General features: G+C 42.6%; 1 protein-coding gene across 2 annotated transcripts; it reads right to left on the reverse strand.

Moving 5' to 3' along the window:
• Window positions 1-250: 250 nt before the first annotated feature.
• ifngr1 (interferon gamma receptor 1) lies at window positions 251-11,825 on the reverse strand. Of its 2 annotated transcripts, XR_012987710.1 has the most exons (8): window positions 11,005-11,825; window positions 6,382-6,514; window positions 5,747-5,922; window positions 5,190-5,359; window positions 4,835-4,997; window positions 4,524-4,654; window positions 1,547-3,531; window positions 251-332 (listed from the first exon to the last, which is right to left on the reverse strand). XR_012987710.1 is itself a non-coding variant. In XM_076289543.1 (7 exons), exons 1-7 carry the CDS (start codon window positions 11,066-11,068, stop codon window positions 2,821-2,823), a joined length of 1,548 nt encoding a protein of 515 aa, XP_076145658.1. In that variant the 5' UTR covers window positions 11,069-11,825; the 3' UTR covers window positions 1,316-2,820. The 2 variants fall into 2 exon arrangements, 1 of the variants encoding a protein (XP_076145658.1); XM_076289543.1 differs by lacking the exon at window positions 251-332 and having other exon boundaries at window positions 1,316-3,531.
• Between the last annotated feature and the right edge of the window lie 915 nt (window positions 11,826-12,740).

Here is a 12,740-nt window from a genome sequence, read left to right on the forward strand (position 1 = left end):
TCAGTATTAACATTTATGTATTAACATTGTGTGCAAAACAAGCATATATACAAGCAAGCACATGTAGCAGCTACATTTGGCATATTATGAGCCCTGATGTTTTTTTTGTTTCTTTTTAATCTTGCTAACAAAATAGCAAGATGTCCAGAAATAATTTCACATTGAAAGGCCCGGGCTACACAGGGTCCACGACTGTTGCACTCTGTTCATGGATCGGAAATCTAATTTTGAAAGCCCATGCCTGGCGTGGCCATTGATTGCAGTGAAAGCTGATTGTTGCAGCAGGCGCTGGGGGAACGGAACGCTTCAGGTATGTGCCCGGTGTAGCTTCCCTGTTAGGTACAAAAGAATTCGATGACGTTTCACTCTAACCCTCAACCAATATACCGATGATAATATGAGCTAGTAATAAACATGTAATTTCAAGTACCAATACTGTAATTACATTTGCTGACAGTTTTCACAAAGTCCTATCCTTAGACACACTACTATGATCACTATAGGTGGTTGTCATAACAGCTTGCAGAGTTTGGGATTTCACAGTTGCCTATTTCATATATACATGGTCACCCGTGACCCTGTGAGATCACTGGACAGCAGGGGTCATGGTCTGATTGGCAACGTGGTTATCTTATGTCTAAGTATGATCAAAAACAGTGCTAATTTCAGGTGTCATTGAGGCAAAGTTGGAATATATGGACAAAATATAACTGTATAGCTGCGCAGGACATTACATCTTAAGACTTCTGATGATTACAGCAGTATTTTCTGTCGTCCTTTTTTCTATGCCATTTGCACCAGTATGGTGTAGATGTAAGGACCTATTTCCCCATGAGCTCAATGGCTATGTTATTACATACTCTTTTTAACATGTAGTTTTCTGATTTTGTCCGTCACAAAAATGTAGTTAGCATTCACAGGGGTTCTACTACTCCCGCTACTCCATCTCATTCTCAGCAGCAGACACAGGAATTGTCAGTGCAGTTATACATCTTTACAATCTGCACAATTTGCCTCTGTGGCTCATATTCAGTGCTACCTGTTTGTTACTTCCACAAAACATTTAGGTATTTTGTTAGTATGCCCGCCTACTAACTAGTTTGACAACCAGACACCATCTTCTAGCGCTTAAAATAACCAGTTACACGTTAGTTGAAGGTATCTGTATAAGAGTGACATGACACTGTCAAGAGCGTGTCATAAACATTATAAACTAAAAAAAAAAGTCATAAACGTTTATGAGATAATGCTTCTGTCAATTGTCATTTGTTTTTTGTCATGACAAGTAAGGGTTAGTGGTAGGGTTATGACAGTGTCGTGTCACTCTTATGTAGAAACCTAAAGTAAAGGGTCACCTTACCTGGTGCCTGCTAAACAAGCTAGCACTAGCCAGAAATAGAGATCTGAAAATACTACACCAGTCGCCGGTCCTTTGAACTGTCATTCTTGTTCACTCTCTCACTCTTTGATGTTGGCTGATAAACAGAGGCTTATTCAGATCCGTGACCACTAACGCTAATGCAAATCTCCAGGAAGTGTTCCTCACCACATCTCCATAGAGTGTAGGCCTACTAGACGCCTCAGGGGACAACTGCCTGTCCAGTGGGAATGAATGTTTCATCTCGCTCCAAGCAGTTCCATTGCTCCATTAGCAGGGCTCTATTATATAACCTGTTGTAGTCCCAGTTTGTCTTTAATGGACAAAGGCCATGTATGTATGTATTAATGTATGTATGTATGTTTGTATAGACATTCATTCATATAGATTTATTTATTTTTGCCAAAACCCATCAAAGTCCATCACTCTGGTAAAATCAGCATATTTATTTCACCCAGACCTCCTGAGATGGGAGTGTGGCAGTGTGTGTGTGAGATGCGTGCGTGTGTAAAGCCCATTGGCACGCTGTTAAGGAGCAGAGGGCAGCAATGGCCTTCACCATGGTTGAGTATAGGCTGACTGCCTGGCATCAAATCTGCTGTCTCTTTTGCATTGAAGTCAAGGCAGTTTGGCTAGCCTGGTCACTAGGCCTGTCACGATAACAAATTTTGCTTGACGATAAATTGTCTCAGAAATTATTGCGATAAGCGATAATATTGTCGTTCTGAGAATTTTCCTCGGGAAGAGGAAGACGGCCCACTTGTTGTGTTTTTTTCCCCCAACTGGGAAAACTGCAGCGGATGATTGTGTTTTAGATGCATATGCATGTTTGTTGTGTTGCCGCTTTTAATTGCGACTGTTTTCCAACAAATGCGACACACCGACTCGCACACGTTCAGTGGTTCACCACGGGCATTCGGTTTAAATCCGAAATGCTCCCACACTGCAGCTGTCGCGTTTCGCTTAGAAACCAATTCCATCTTTTTTGTCTCGAATAGGCATAGCCTATTCGAACTCGCAACTAGCTTTCTCTCTGCCTAGTGCCTACCGGTATACTTCTCACGCGGCTCTTTAGCTGCACTCTGTGGTAGGCTACGCCAGTAGTTCCGCCTCACCACACACCATGCGACTGACAAGTGACTGACATGAGGGTTCACTCATGGTTACTCTAAGGACCCGAGAGGGAGAGAGAGACGAGGAAAACAAACAAGCATGCAAATGGCATTTATCGTGGCCAGAAAAATTATCGAGCTAATTTTAATTATCATGCGATTAATTGATTTATTGAATATCGCGACAGGCCTACTGGTCACGCCCAGCTAAGTTGAGCTTTAGGAGCACGGAAACAAGGGGTGCAACTTGATCGGCTGTTGAGCTCAATTCTTAACAATCTTTCTCCAAAATGCCTTTTAAAACGTTTTCAATTGCAGACACGCCCGACCTCAAGCCAAACGCTCCCTGGCTTTGTAGCCATCCACAAAGTCCCCTTGCTCCAGCTCCACGGAGATGTGATGCGAGTCGTAATCGGACAGCACTGTTCCTCCTGACACCTCTGAGTCTCTCGGGTCCTGACCGGACCTTTCGCTTGACCAATCGGTCGATTCGGTGTCTCGCTCCACGTCCTCGCTCTCCGAACACGCTCCGTCCACTGTGTAGCTATCCACGCAGTCCCCTGGCTCCAGCTCCACGGAGATGTCGTGCGACGAGTCGTAACCGGACAGCGATGTCCCTCCTGACAACTCTTGGTTTGCGGGGTGTCCATTGGTCTTACCCTCGCTGTACCTCACCTCTTCTTCTGCGCCCACGCCGTCCCAGTCCATGAAGACGTCATGGGCGTGAGGCGAGTCGTAGTCCGATGAGAGCGTCCCTCCCGACGTCTCCAAGAGTCTCAGGTCCTGACTTGACCTTTCGATCGACCAACCGGTCGATTCGGTGTCTCGCTCCACATCGTCGCTCGCCGGACTCGCTCCGCTCTGCACCCGGCCTGGGACAATGAGGAAGCAATGGGCACTGCTGCGGCAGCTGCTGGAGCTGTGGTCCGACAGGAGCGGGTCCTCGGAAGTTACCGACAGCGACGACTTCACCGAGTTCACAATATCGCAGATTGTGGGCTCCGGGTCCAGATAAATGGGACTTCGTTCAGTGAGAGGAGGCTGTGGGGGGACAGGATCAGAAACACACACACACACACAAACTAGAAGTCAAAAAAGGTAGTTCCACCGCACTTCTGAATACCCGTCTGGTGCTTCACGGGAGAGGACTGGTCATGTGGAGAGGGAGAAGGATCACCAGAGCACACAGAGATGGCTTTTAGTTGTTTTTTTTTTTTTATAGTATATTTTTTGGGCTTTTTATGCCTTTAATCAGATAGGATAGTGGAAATGTACAGGAAGTTAGTGGGAGAGAGAGTCGGGGTGGGATCCGGAAAGGACCACGGGGCTGGAATCGAACCCGGGTCGCCGGCGTACGGTGCAGGTGCCCCAGCCAGTCGCACCACTGCTGGGGCCGGCTTTAAGTTGTTTTTATTGTGGTGCAACAACAAGAACGAACATTTCAATGGGTGTTGTATTCCATCTTTTAATCAGAGTCGAGGGGTGCGAGTTTGACAGCGTATTTTGCCGACGGTGCACTGTGGCCAGAGCAAAGTTAAACGCACAAAGTGGGCAGAGTCAGGCCGAAGTTAATTGATAAAAGATAGATAATAATATATTAACACTATAATAACAATATATTAATAGATAATATATTTAGCACTGGTTCCAAGTGATTGGTTTATTCAATTTCACTTCACCAGAGAGGTCTCGCCCATTTCAGACGTCCGTCTTGATGCAGCTTCCCGCTACCTATATTGCCGCCGAACTCGGGCCCCATGACTCCTATAATTATATCATACAACAAATACAACCCTTGACTCTGATGAAGACGTTAGTCTTTGCTGTTGCACCACAATAAAAACAACTAAAATCCAATTCTGTGTGCTCTGGTGATCCTTCTCCCTCTCCACACACACACACAAATGATATCAGCATTACAAAAGCCCACAGAAATCAAGAAAATGAGAAAGAAAGGCAGAAAGAGAGAAATGGGGGGGGGGGGGGAGCTGTCCTGTCTGCCAAATTACAGATGCCAATGAAAGTGCATTTACCACATGTGGTGTAGGAATGGGGTGGGTTTTGGCCCTCTTCTTCCAGGATACTACACCAGCCAGAACAATGATGGTGCCGATGAGGACCATTGCAAATACGATGGCAACGATATGACTGGGCAATGGTGGACCTGTGGTAAAATAACACTTCAATGTCTTGGCACACAAACACACAAATTAGAAGAAAATAACACTTCAATCGTCTTGGCACACACACAAATTAGAAGAAAATAGAATAACACTTCAGTGTCTTGGCACACACACACACACACACACACACATACATTCACACACAGAAATTCGCCTCATACCCTTCTCCGGTCCATTGTAGCAAAACTTTGCAGCGCGGACGTTTGCCCGCACGATGCTCCCCGACACGTTGACGCAGTAGTGGTCCTTTTTGGCCGAGATGTGCAGCGTCTCTGCACACACGCTCTTCTCATAAGGGCAGGTAAACTCTGTGGCTCTGTTGCTCTGAAAACAACAGTTTTTAACATATATATAAAAAATATACAAATATATAAATATATCGCAATGTAGCAAATGTAGTCCACTATGATAACAGAAACTATGTCAAACAGCTATGTTCTTTGAAACCTAGGGTTAGGTTAGTTAGTTATTATCACTTAAAAAAAGTAACCCACAAGTAATAAACTCTTTCCCAACCTGATCAACTACTTCGTAGCTCAAGTTGGACGTCTCCAGGTTTGGGTCTGTGTTGTTCTTGAGATACTTGAGGGCTGGAGTGTTTTCATACAGGTGCAGAGGATTCTGGAAACTCAGGGTGAGGTCTCCATACTCGTACTCCAGGGTTACAGGTGGGAAGTCCAGATTACCTGCCGAGCCGTCACAGAGAGTAGAGTAAGGACAGTGAAGTACAGGAGCTAAAAAAATAAGTGGTGTGCGTCTGTGCTCCATGCCATCTTATAGCGATTCATATGGCTGGCAAACACCAAATATATATATACATATCATATGTGTGTTTGTGCATTCATTGTGTTAAAATTGTTGTGTTAAAAAGACTAAAGGGACTAAATAGTCACAACATACACAGGAATTTGTTTAATTATGAATTAATTTTGTTTGTCCACAGACCCACTGAGTTGTAGTTAAGTTCAATATATCTTATAAATTATTTAAATTCAGAGACAATATTCATGCTGTAACTGAATACTTGTTTTACTGAGGAAGATTGATTTTTTTTAAAAATAAGACAAACTCACATATAATGTCTCTTTCCATGCGGTTATCAAAAGCAAACCTAACAGGCGAAGAGAATTTGGAGGTGTGAGTTACGTTCTGGGCCCGGATTCTTATGGTGTACACGGCGTAGTTTGTGTTGTTCAGTCGGCTAGTGATGTTGACATGGTGTGCCTCCGTCTTGAAGGTGTTCTTATTGCTACAGAATCACACACACACACACACACACAGTTAAACATTGTTACAGCATATTCAAGTACAACAGTAATCGTCTATTACATGGTGACTAATATGGCTATTAATATGTTTCATTTTTTATCTCTAGCTGAAATCTCTGCTAGACCAGTTGAGAACTAAGCAGGGGTGCTGCTAGACCAGTTGAGAACTAAGCAGGGGTGCTGCTAGAAAATGTGGGCTCTATGACAGACAATAATTTCAATTAAAGGTCACACTCCATCAGAGGTGTAAAAGTCCGGCTTCTGAAAGTAGGATTTCCTGCCACATTTTTGTTCCAACCATTCACTTAATAAGCTGATTCACAACTCAGATCAGGTAATTAGTGAAATCACCTGTGTTAAACGTACAGGCAGAACCAATACATGGTAGACTTAGTTTCTGAAGTCAGACTTTTACATCTCTGCTCCATTCATGCACTCACCCAATGTCGCTTTTTAACTCTACTTGAAAAAGAGTTCCTATCAAGAGGTCAGAGTAATTCCAGTACACAATGGTGTCAAAGTTATCACAGTCCACCGTCACATTCTCTGGACCAGGAATGAGAAAGGCTTGACCTTAGGACAAAAAAAAGAGAAAACAGTTTAACACTTAAATAACTAAGCAGAAACCAAATCGCATTGGTGTGAACTTTTAAGCCCTATACTTTCTGAAAACGATATCCGTGTTCCCTGTCTTGAAACCCAAGTAGCTATTAAAAAGTTTCTTATACAACTGTATTCATTAATGTCATTAAACCAATGCTAGAAAAATAGTACAGTTATGTGTCCACATACATTTGCTGAATTCATATTAATTGTGACATCTTTTTGTTTAGGAAAACTGAAGAAAAAAAAAACACTTTTTTAATTGTCAAAAGTTATGACAGCAGTTCATCTCAATCAAGACTGTCAAGCCTCAATTTTACAGTACAAAGTCCAGAAGTTAGCTGCACAGAAGACTAACATTAACTAACCAGGACAATTAGGTTACTTTAATTATTCTGCAGAATGGCCACTCTAAGATGAAATCTGCATCATATTTCCAATCCCTTCTCTTTTAAGAATGCTTACTGATGCTAAATATTAATGTAATGCAAGTCTACTGCCTTGTTCAACTACCCTATGTCTACTAGCCCTGTCAACCCCTCCTTAATTAGTGTTGTTAACCAGTTGTCCCAGTTCAGCCGGCTAATCAAATGATACACAGTATGTCACTGTCACTTTGTCACTGCGCTACCACCTCCCACTCTTCTTATATAGTCCTTTCATGCTGTTGAAACACCTTGCGATCAGCTAATGTGTTGAAGTGTTTAGTTTGGCGCTTAGGAGATTCACATGAGAAACCACAGATTCAAGCGCTGCTGTGAGAATGAAATCAATCCCAAAAACTTACTTTAAAATGTTGATTAAAAAAAATGATATAAATATATGATATGAAATAAATTATATAAAAGGATCTCAACTTGGGGTTGAGAATGACACACTTCTTTTATAGCCTTCTCCTTGCATGCGGTCGAAACATCTTATCAGTGAAACTTTGATCTTAGGCAGATGGCAGCACAATAAAGGGACAAACACGTCAACAAGTCATGAACCTTCGGCCCCATTGCACATGGAAACTCAGGTCCCTACACCATCACGAGTTCATCTCTAGGGTTGGGCTTCCATTCTGGAGAAAAATATTCTTAAAAATACTCTTACGACTTCTCACTCCATTATTGCCCTCGTAAAGAAAACCCCTGTCAGCCATCATCCTGAATGGCTTCCCAGTGGTTGCGAAAGGACAAGCCTTATTGCATGGCCTTGGTGGATAAGTTCCTCATTCCAGCATGCATATCTGCTCGTAGGCACAGTTACGTGCCTACGTGAGGTGTATTTGTGACAAATGCAGAAAGAAGTCATTTGCTCCATCCTAAACTCTGTCCAAGGTCTCTGGGCCAATAACACAATAAGCTTCACAACATGGAATTATGAAATTACACCAAGGTGTTGAGCATGTTAGTCCAGTTATTTTTCTCTTGACCTATCACCTTCTTATCCTCACCTTTTAGACACCCTGTTCCTTGACCTGTTTAACATGCCCAATGGTATCACATTATCTATTACTGTAGCTGACACTTTTATCCAAAGCGGCATTAACATTCCAGCTTTAACGCAATAGTAGATTTCAGAGTAACAATAAAATGCTACTTTTACAGTACAGGGCCGGAGGTAGGCCTACTACAAGAGTACTCAAGACTTTATTTGATGATCAGTGAAGGTGCTGCTGCATCAGAAGGTCCTGCAAGAAACGTGACCTTTTGGCAGCTGAGTCGGCCTCATTTAGTCTGCACTCTGCACCTGGCTTATTCATTTAGCCACACCAAAATCCTTTTAGGCAAGTTCCTCCACTCGGCGGCCATATTTTAACACTTTTTGAGCACTTATCGCGCATCTTTTTCGGGCAGAACTGCGTGTGCGCAAGGCTTCACAAATCATGACACACCAGCCTCGTTCCAGCTGCGAGATCACAACACATGATTGGCACAATGTATTCACAACACACCACATGATTGGCACGATGTATTCACATGTCAACTTTTGGCGTCGGAATGGGCTTAATATGTGTAGACTACTGCCATGTTTGCGTTACAAACTAACCCTATACATTTCTATGGGAGATTATTTGAGTGCTGCTTAAGCAACATGGCTCATTGCAAAAAGAAGCAAGGAATGGTTTTCCATCCTACGCACTATGTGGGCTGCTTGCCTTCAAACACAATACTGAGTTATCTCTCGCATGACGGGCATTTAATGGGTGGGTAGTACCCATTCCAGCACAGCAGACATGCTCCGTACCGTGCCATGCCTTCAACAGAACCTGCTAGCCCGGTTCTCCTGTGTCCTCTGTCAATGGTGTGTCAAAAAACAAACAGATACCTGCCATCCCTCTGCCACCTGTACCCAGCGCAGACCTGTGGGATCACCCATTTATGGGTTAATACTGCCCTTCACTAATTTGAGCGAATGGATTAAAAACAAAAATGAAATATTGTGATTGGAGCAGCTCTAGATAGAAGAATTAGCTTGCGTTTGGAAACACCCACTCAGTCACTGGAGGGTACACTGGTATGTACCATAGATATTATAAAGCTTTATAATATCTATGGTATGTACTGTAAATAGTGAAGTATGGTATGAGTGGATATTCCAAACCCTTACATACAGGAACTCTATAGGGGGACGCGTGAGAACTTCTGCTTGTTCATTTTTGCTGCATGCATTTCAACACTTGAACAGACAAATTGACCAATACCCGTATGTGTGTGTGTGTGTGGTGGTGGTGGTGGTGGTGGTGGTGGTGGGGACCCCAGTGGAAGGACCCCAGTTGCTTCTCACACAGACCTGACTGAACATGATATGTGACAGGGCAGTCACGGTATGAGACACCATGGAATGACATCTCTCTCCGGAGTCTGTGTAGGCCTTATTACGAGCAGGTCGACTACCTGTCATAACGTAATCCCCCTCAAACATGAGCATTATTGTTTTGATATTGGTAGCTTACTTACTTAGTGCCTATAACTATTATGAGAGAGAGAGAGAGAGAGAGAAAGAAAGAGAGGGAGAGATGCTGAAATTTTCTAGAAACTTTCCAGTTGCTAGAAATAATCCTGCGTAGCCTACGGCCAGTCTTGAGCAATATGCCTAGCCGCTACCTGCACCTACTTCCTCAAGTCACTTACAGGAACACTGACAACATCGGTTCAAACAGGCACATAGAAACACGCCTATATTTTGATTGGCAGATACAAATGCAGAGGGTACAGAAACTGGTGCTGCAGATATGATTTAGGCATTTCACTTAGATTAGTGTAGATTGCGGCAATATGACGTTTCGAGCCAAACGTCAACAAATCAGTAGCCTACCCTAGACACAGACTAAGCGTTTATTTTGTTTTATTTTGTCTCAGGCTATCGAAACATCAAAACATGAAGGAATTATTTGTTGTCACACATTCTCATTAGACATAGAGACTGTATAACTACGTGGACTATCGCGGGTTGGGAAAAAGTGAAGGTGTTGACCAACTGCTCATTGAAACACAAATGTTGCAGCGAAAATAACTGATTGAATGATCACGTTTGAACCTGACCTCAAGCAGTCTCAAAAATTGCCTTGGCTACGTGCGTGAATTATCCTGTGTTCAGTCCTGTGCGTCCTATTTATTTATACAGTAAATGGCCTTCATTAGACCTAATTAAGCCCAATGAATGGGAAGACCTATGCCTATCACAACCTTCTGGTTCCCCATCTTGAAGTGCTCTAATGTCTAATACCTATTCATGGGTTTCATCAGGTCCCTTTCCACAGGTGTATTAATCAAGCACCATGCAGTCTGCATTGATAATTAAGTTGCTTGATTTTATATTACCTGTGGAAAGGGACCTGATGAAACCCATGAATAGCCTATGTGACATATGTGCATTTCTGTGTTTAACTTTCATTAGACTACTTTTAAAGGAAGATTAAGACCTATTATTGTGGTTACTGGAGATGGGATATAAAAATGAAAAACGTTTCATTCATAAGGTATTCCTATGCGAGATTCACCACATACCAGAAATTAGGCTACTAATTCCAATGTTTAACGCACTCTCTTATGGCAGTTTAACTATGACACCAAAGATCATCGACTCCACTTGCGTGGGTGGATGAGATGACTGGATTGATTGATAAGGGACTGATTTTGATTACACTGTCGCTGGAAAGTCCCGGCCGGTGAGCGATAAACACATACATTACATTAAGCTATTATGACCAACTTTAAATGGCTCATTCTGTCTATTACCATAGTACTTTACCATACTTCAGTTAATATAATATATGCACAGCTTTATACTGTAGCCTACTACACGTTATTCACGTTAGCCTTGGCATATCTCTTTGACGCTCTGAGTCACACATTGAGTTAAGTTTCACTCAGGCTTCGAAACAAAATTGGCAGAATCGGACTACACTGAAGTTTTTTTTTAAAAAACGACACAAGCCTTAAAACATTTACAAAGATGATAAAAACACTTACCTGAATCAGCAGAATTCAGAAAAGTTAGAACTCCAAATATTAAACACCAGATGGTAAGATCCATTACGAGTTATCCGCGGTGGTTGGAGAACAACTTATGTGTATTCTCAATTAAAAAAACGACTATCCATATTAGATCAAAGCTGATGTCGAGGTTACATGAACAACGTAGCTCGAACATTTACAATTCACCCGAGTAAAGGCAGGCTTGAGGACCATGCTGAGGACTAACATATGGGAGGCGTTCCTACAGGTCTTGAAGGAGCGCGTAAGCACCGACGCAGTTGCCAGGTGCCAACATTTTACTTCAGTCTTCAGAACGATATGCAGCTTTCAAGTGACAAAAACGGCAAATTCCAAAGTTCACATAAAACTATTGGACATTCTGGCCTACAAATGAACTGCAATGTGACGACAAAATCAAAGCCACAACTGGGCCGCTCTTAGACAACTTTCCCCCGTTTCCAACCAGCTATTCCCACAATGAGGTGACGTTCACGATGATATTGGGGAAAAGTGACACTGGCTTGGCCATGTGCATGAACAGAAGGGTGGGCATCAGCGGCGTAGTGAAGGCTAAATGCAAGTAGGCTAGGCCTAAACGCAGTTTATCCACCTCTGACATTTCAGAGTTTATCCACCTCTCAATTGCAACTTTTAAGATTCAAAAATCACACTGTATTATCCACATTCACAATATGTAGCCTAGCCTACACTCATCAACACCATTTAATAGGCTATCACTGGTATTGTTATAAATATTGGACAATATAACATCCACCATCATCAAACATGTTCTGAATGCCTTAAAAAAAACCGACACCATGGCGCAGACTCCAATTCACCGAGATCACAAAATTCATAATTTACCCACCTTTTATTTTACCACTAGCCTCGCGAGAACTCTGGATTTCCAGGGTATTTTACCACTAGGCTAGGCCTACATCCCTGGGCAAAATTTCCCGGAAATAATGACCAATCATACCAATCAACATGGGCGTAGATTTAGGGTGGGACGCTCATGACTAGTCCTAACCAATATTTTAAGATGACAAAATTGCCCCCACCAATATTTTAGCGAACTCATTTGTGCTGCTGATCATTTCGACAGCCAGCACGACAGTACAAGAAACATCGTCATTTGATTGGCTGAAAAACCTAGGGGGAGGGGGAAGGGTTATCTGACACGCATTCTTGCACTGGTGGTCAAGCGAGCAGGTGTGTCAACGACAACGGTAAGTTACCAGGGCTGTCAATACATAGGCCTACCCCATAAAAGGCCAGAGTGAAACATTTTGATATTCCCTTTTCCCTTCAGCATACAAACCCCTTTTTGTGGTGTGTAGATCAGCTATGCCACCCAAGAAGAAGAAAGGGGGCATACGAAGCTTTTTCTTAAAGCAGAGTGTAAGTAAGCAAAATAACTAGCCACACAAGCTAGCAGTAGTGACCAGGCTTTCAAATTATGCAGATTCTATTATGTGGAAAAATAGTATTAACTGGTGATAGCATATGTTACCCAGGATATTGTTAAAGATAAACCTAGCTTCTGTAATCTTTCAACCAAGATCAGGAGTATTGATTAGGGGTGTGCAGCACGGTCGCATAGAAGTCGCGCTATCACAATGCTATTACCAAGTCACTGAATGTTAATTAGCCTACCTTAAGTTAGAATCTTGGAAGTCACAATAAACATTGGATCTGGATATTTTTCGTTTCTATTCTGTTTATGTTAT

This window comes from Alosa pseudoharengus, unplaced genomic scaffold (assembly GCF_046254945.1).
Source record: "Alosa pseudoharengus isolate Yale_2024_CS ecotype anadromous, Long Island Sound unplaced genomic scaffold, YU_APseudo_1.1 YU_APseudo_1.1_scf_1, whole genome shotgun sequence".
In the NCBI taxonomy this organism is placed as follows: Eukaryota; Metazoa; Chordata; class Actinopteri; order Clupeiformes; family Clupeidae; genus Alosa; species Alosa pseudoharengus.

Coding starts and splice junctions, on each gene's coding strand:
- ifngr1 (XM_076289543.1), bottom strand. CDS start 11,068: ATGGATCTTACCATCTGGTGTTTAATATTTGGAGTTCTAACTTTTCTG. Junction 5,360..5,746: donor CATGGAAAGAGACATTATAT/GTGAGTTTGTCT, acceptor ACGGCTCGGCAG/GTAATCTGGACTTCCCACCT. Junction 4,998..5,189: donor GCTACGAAGTAGTTGATCAG/GTTGGGAAAGAG, acceptor TGTTGTTTTCAG/AGCAACAGAGCCACAGAGTT.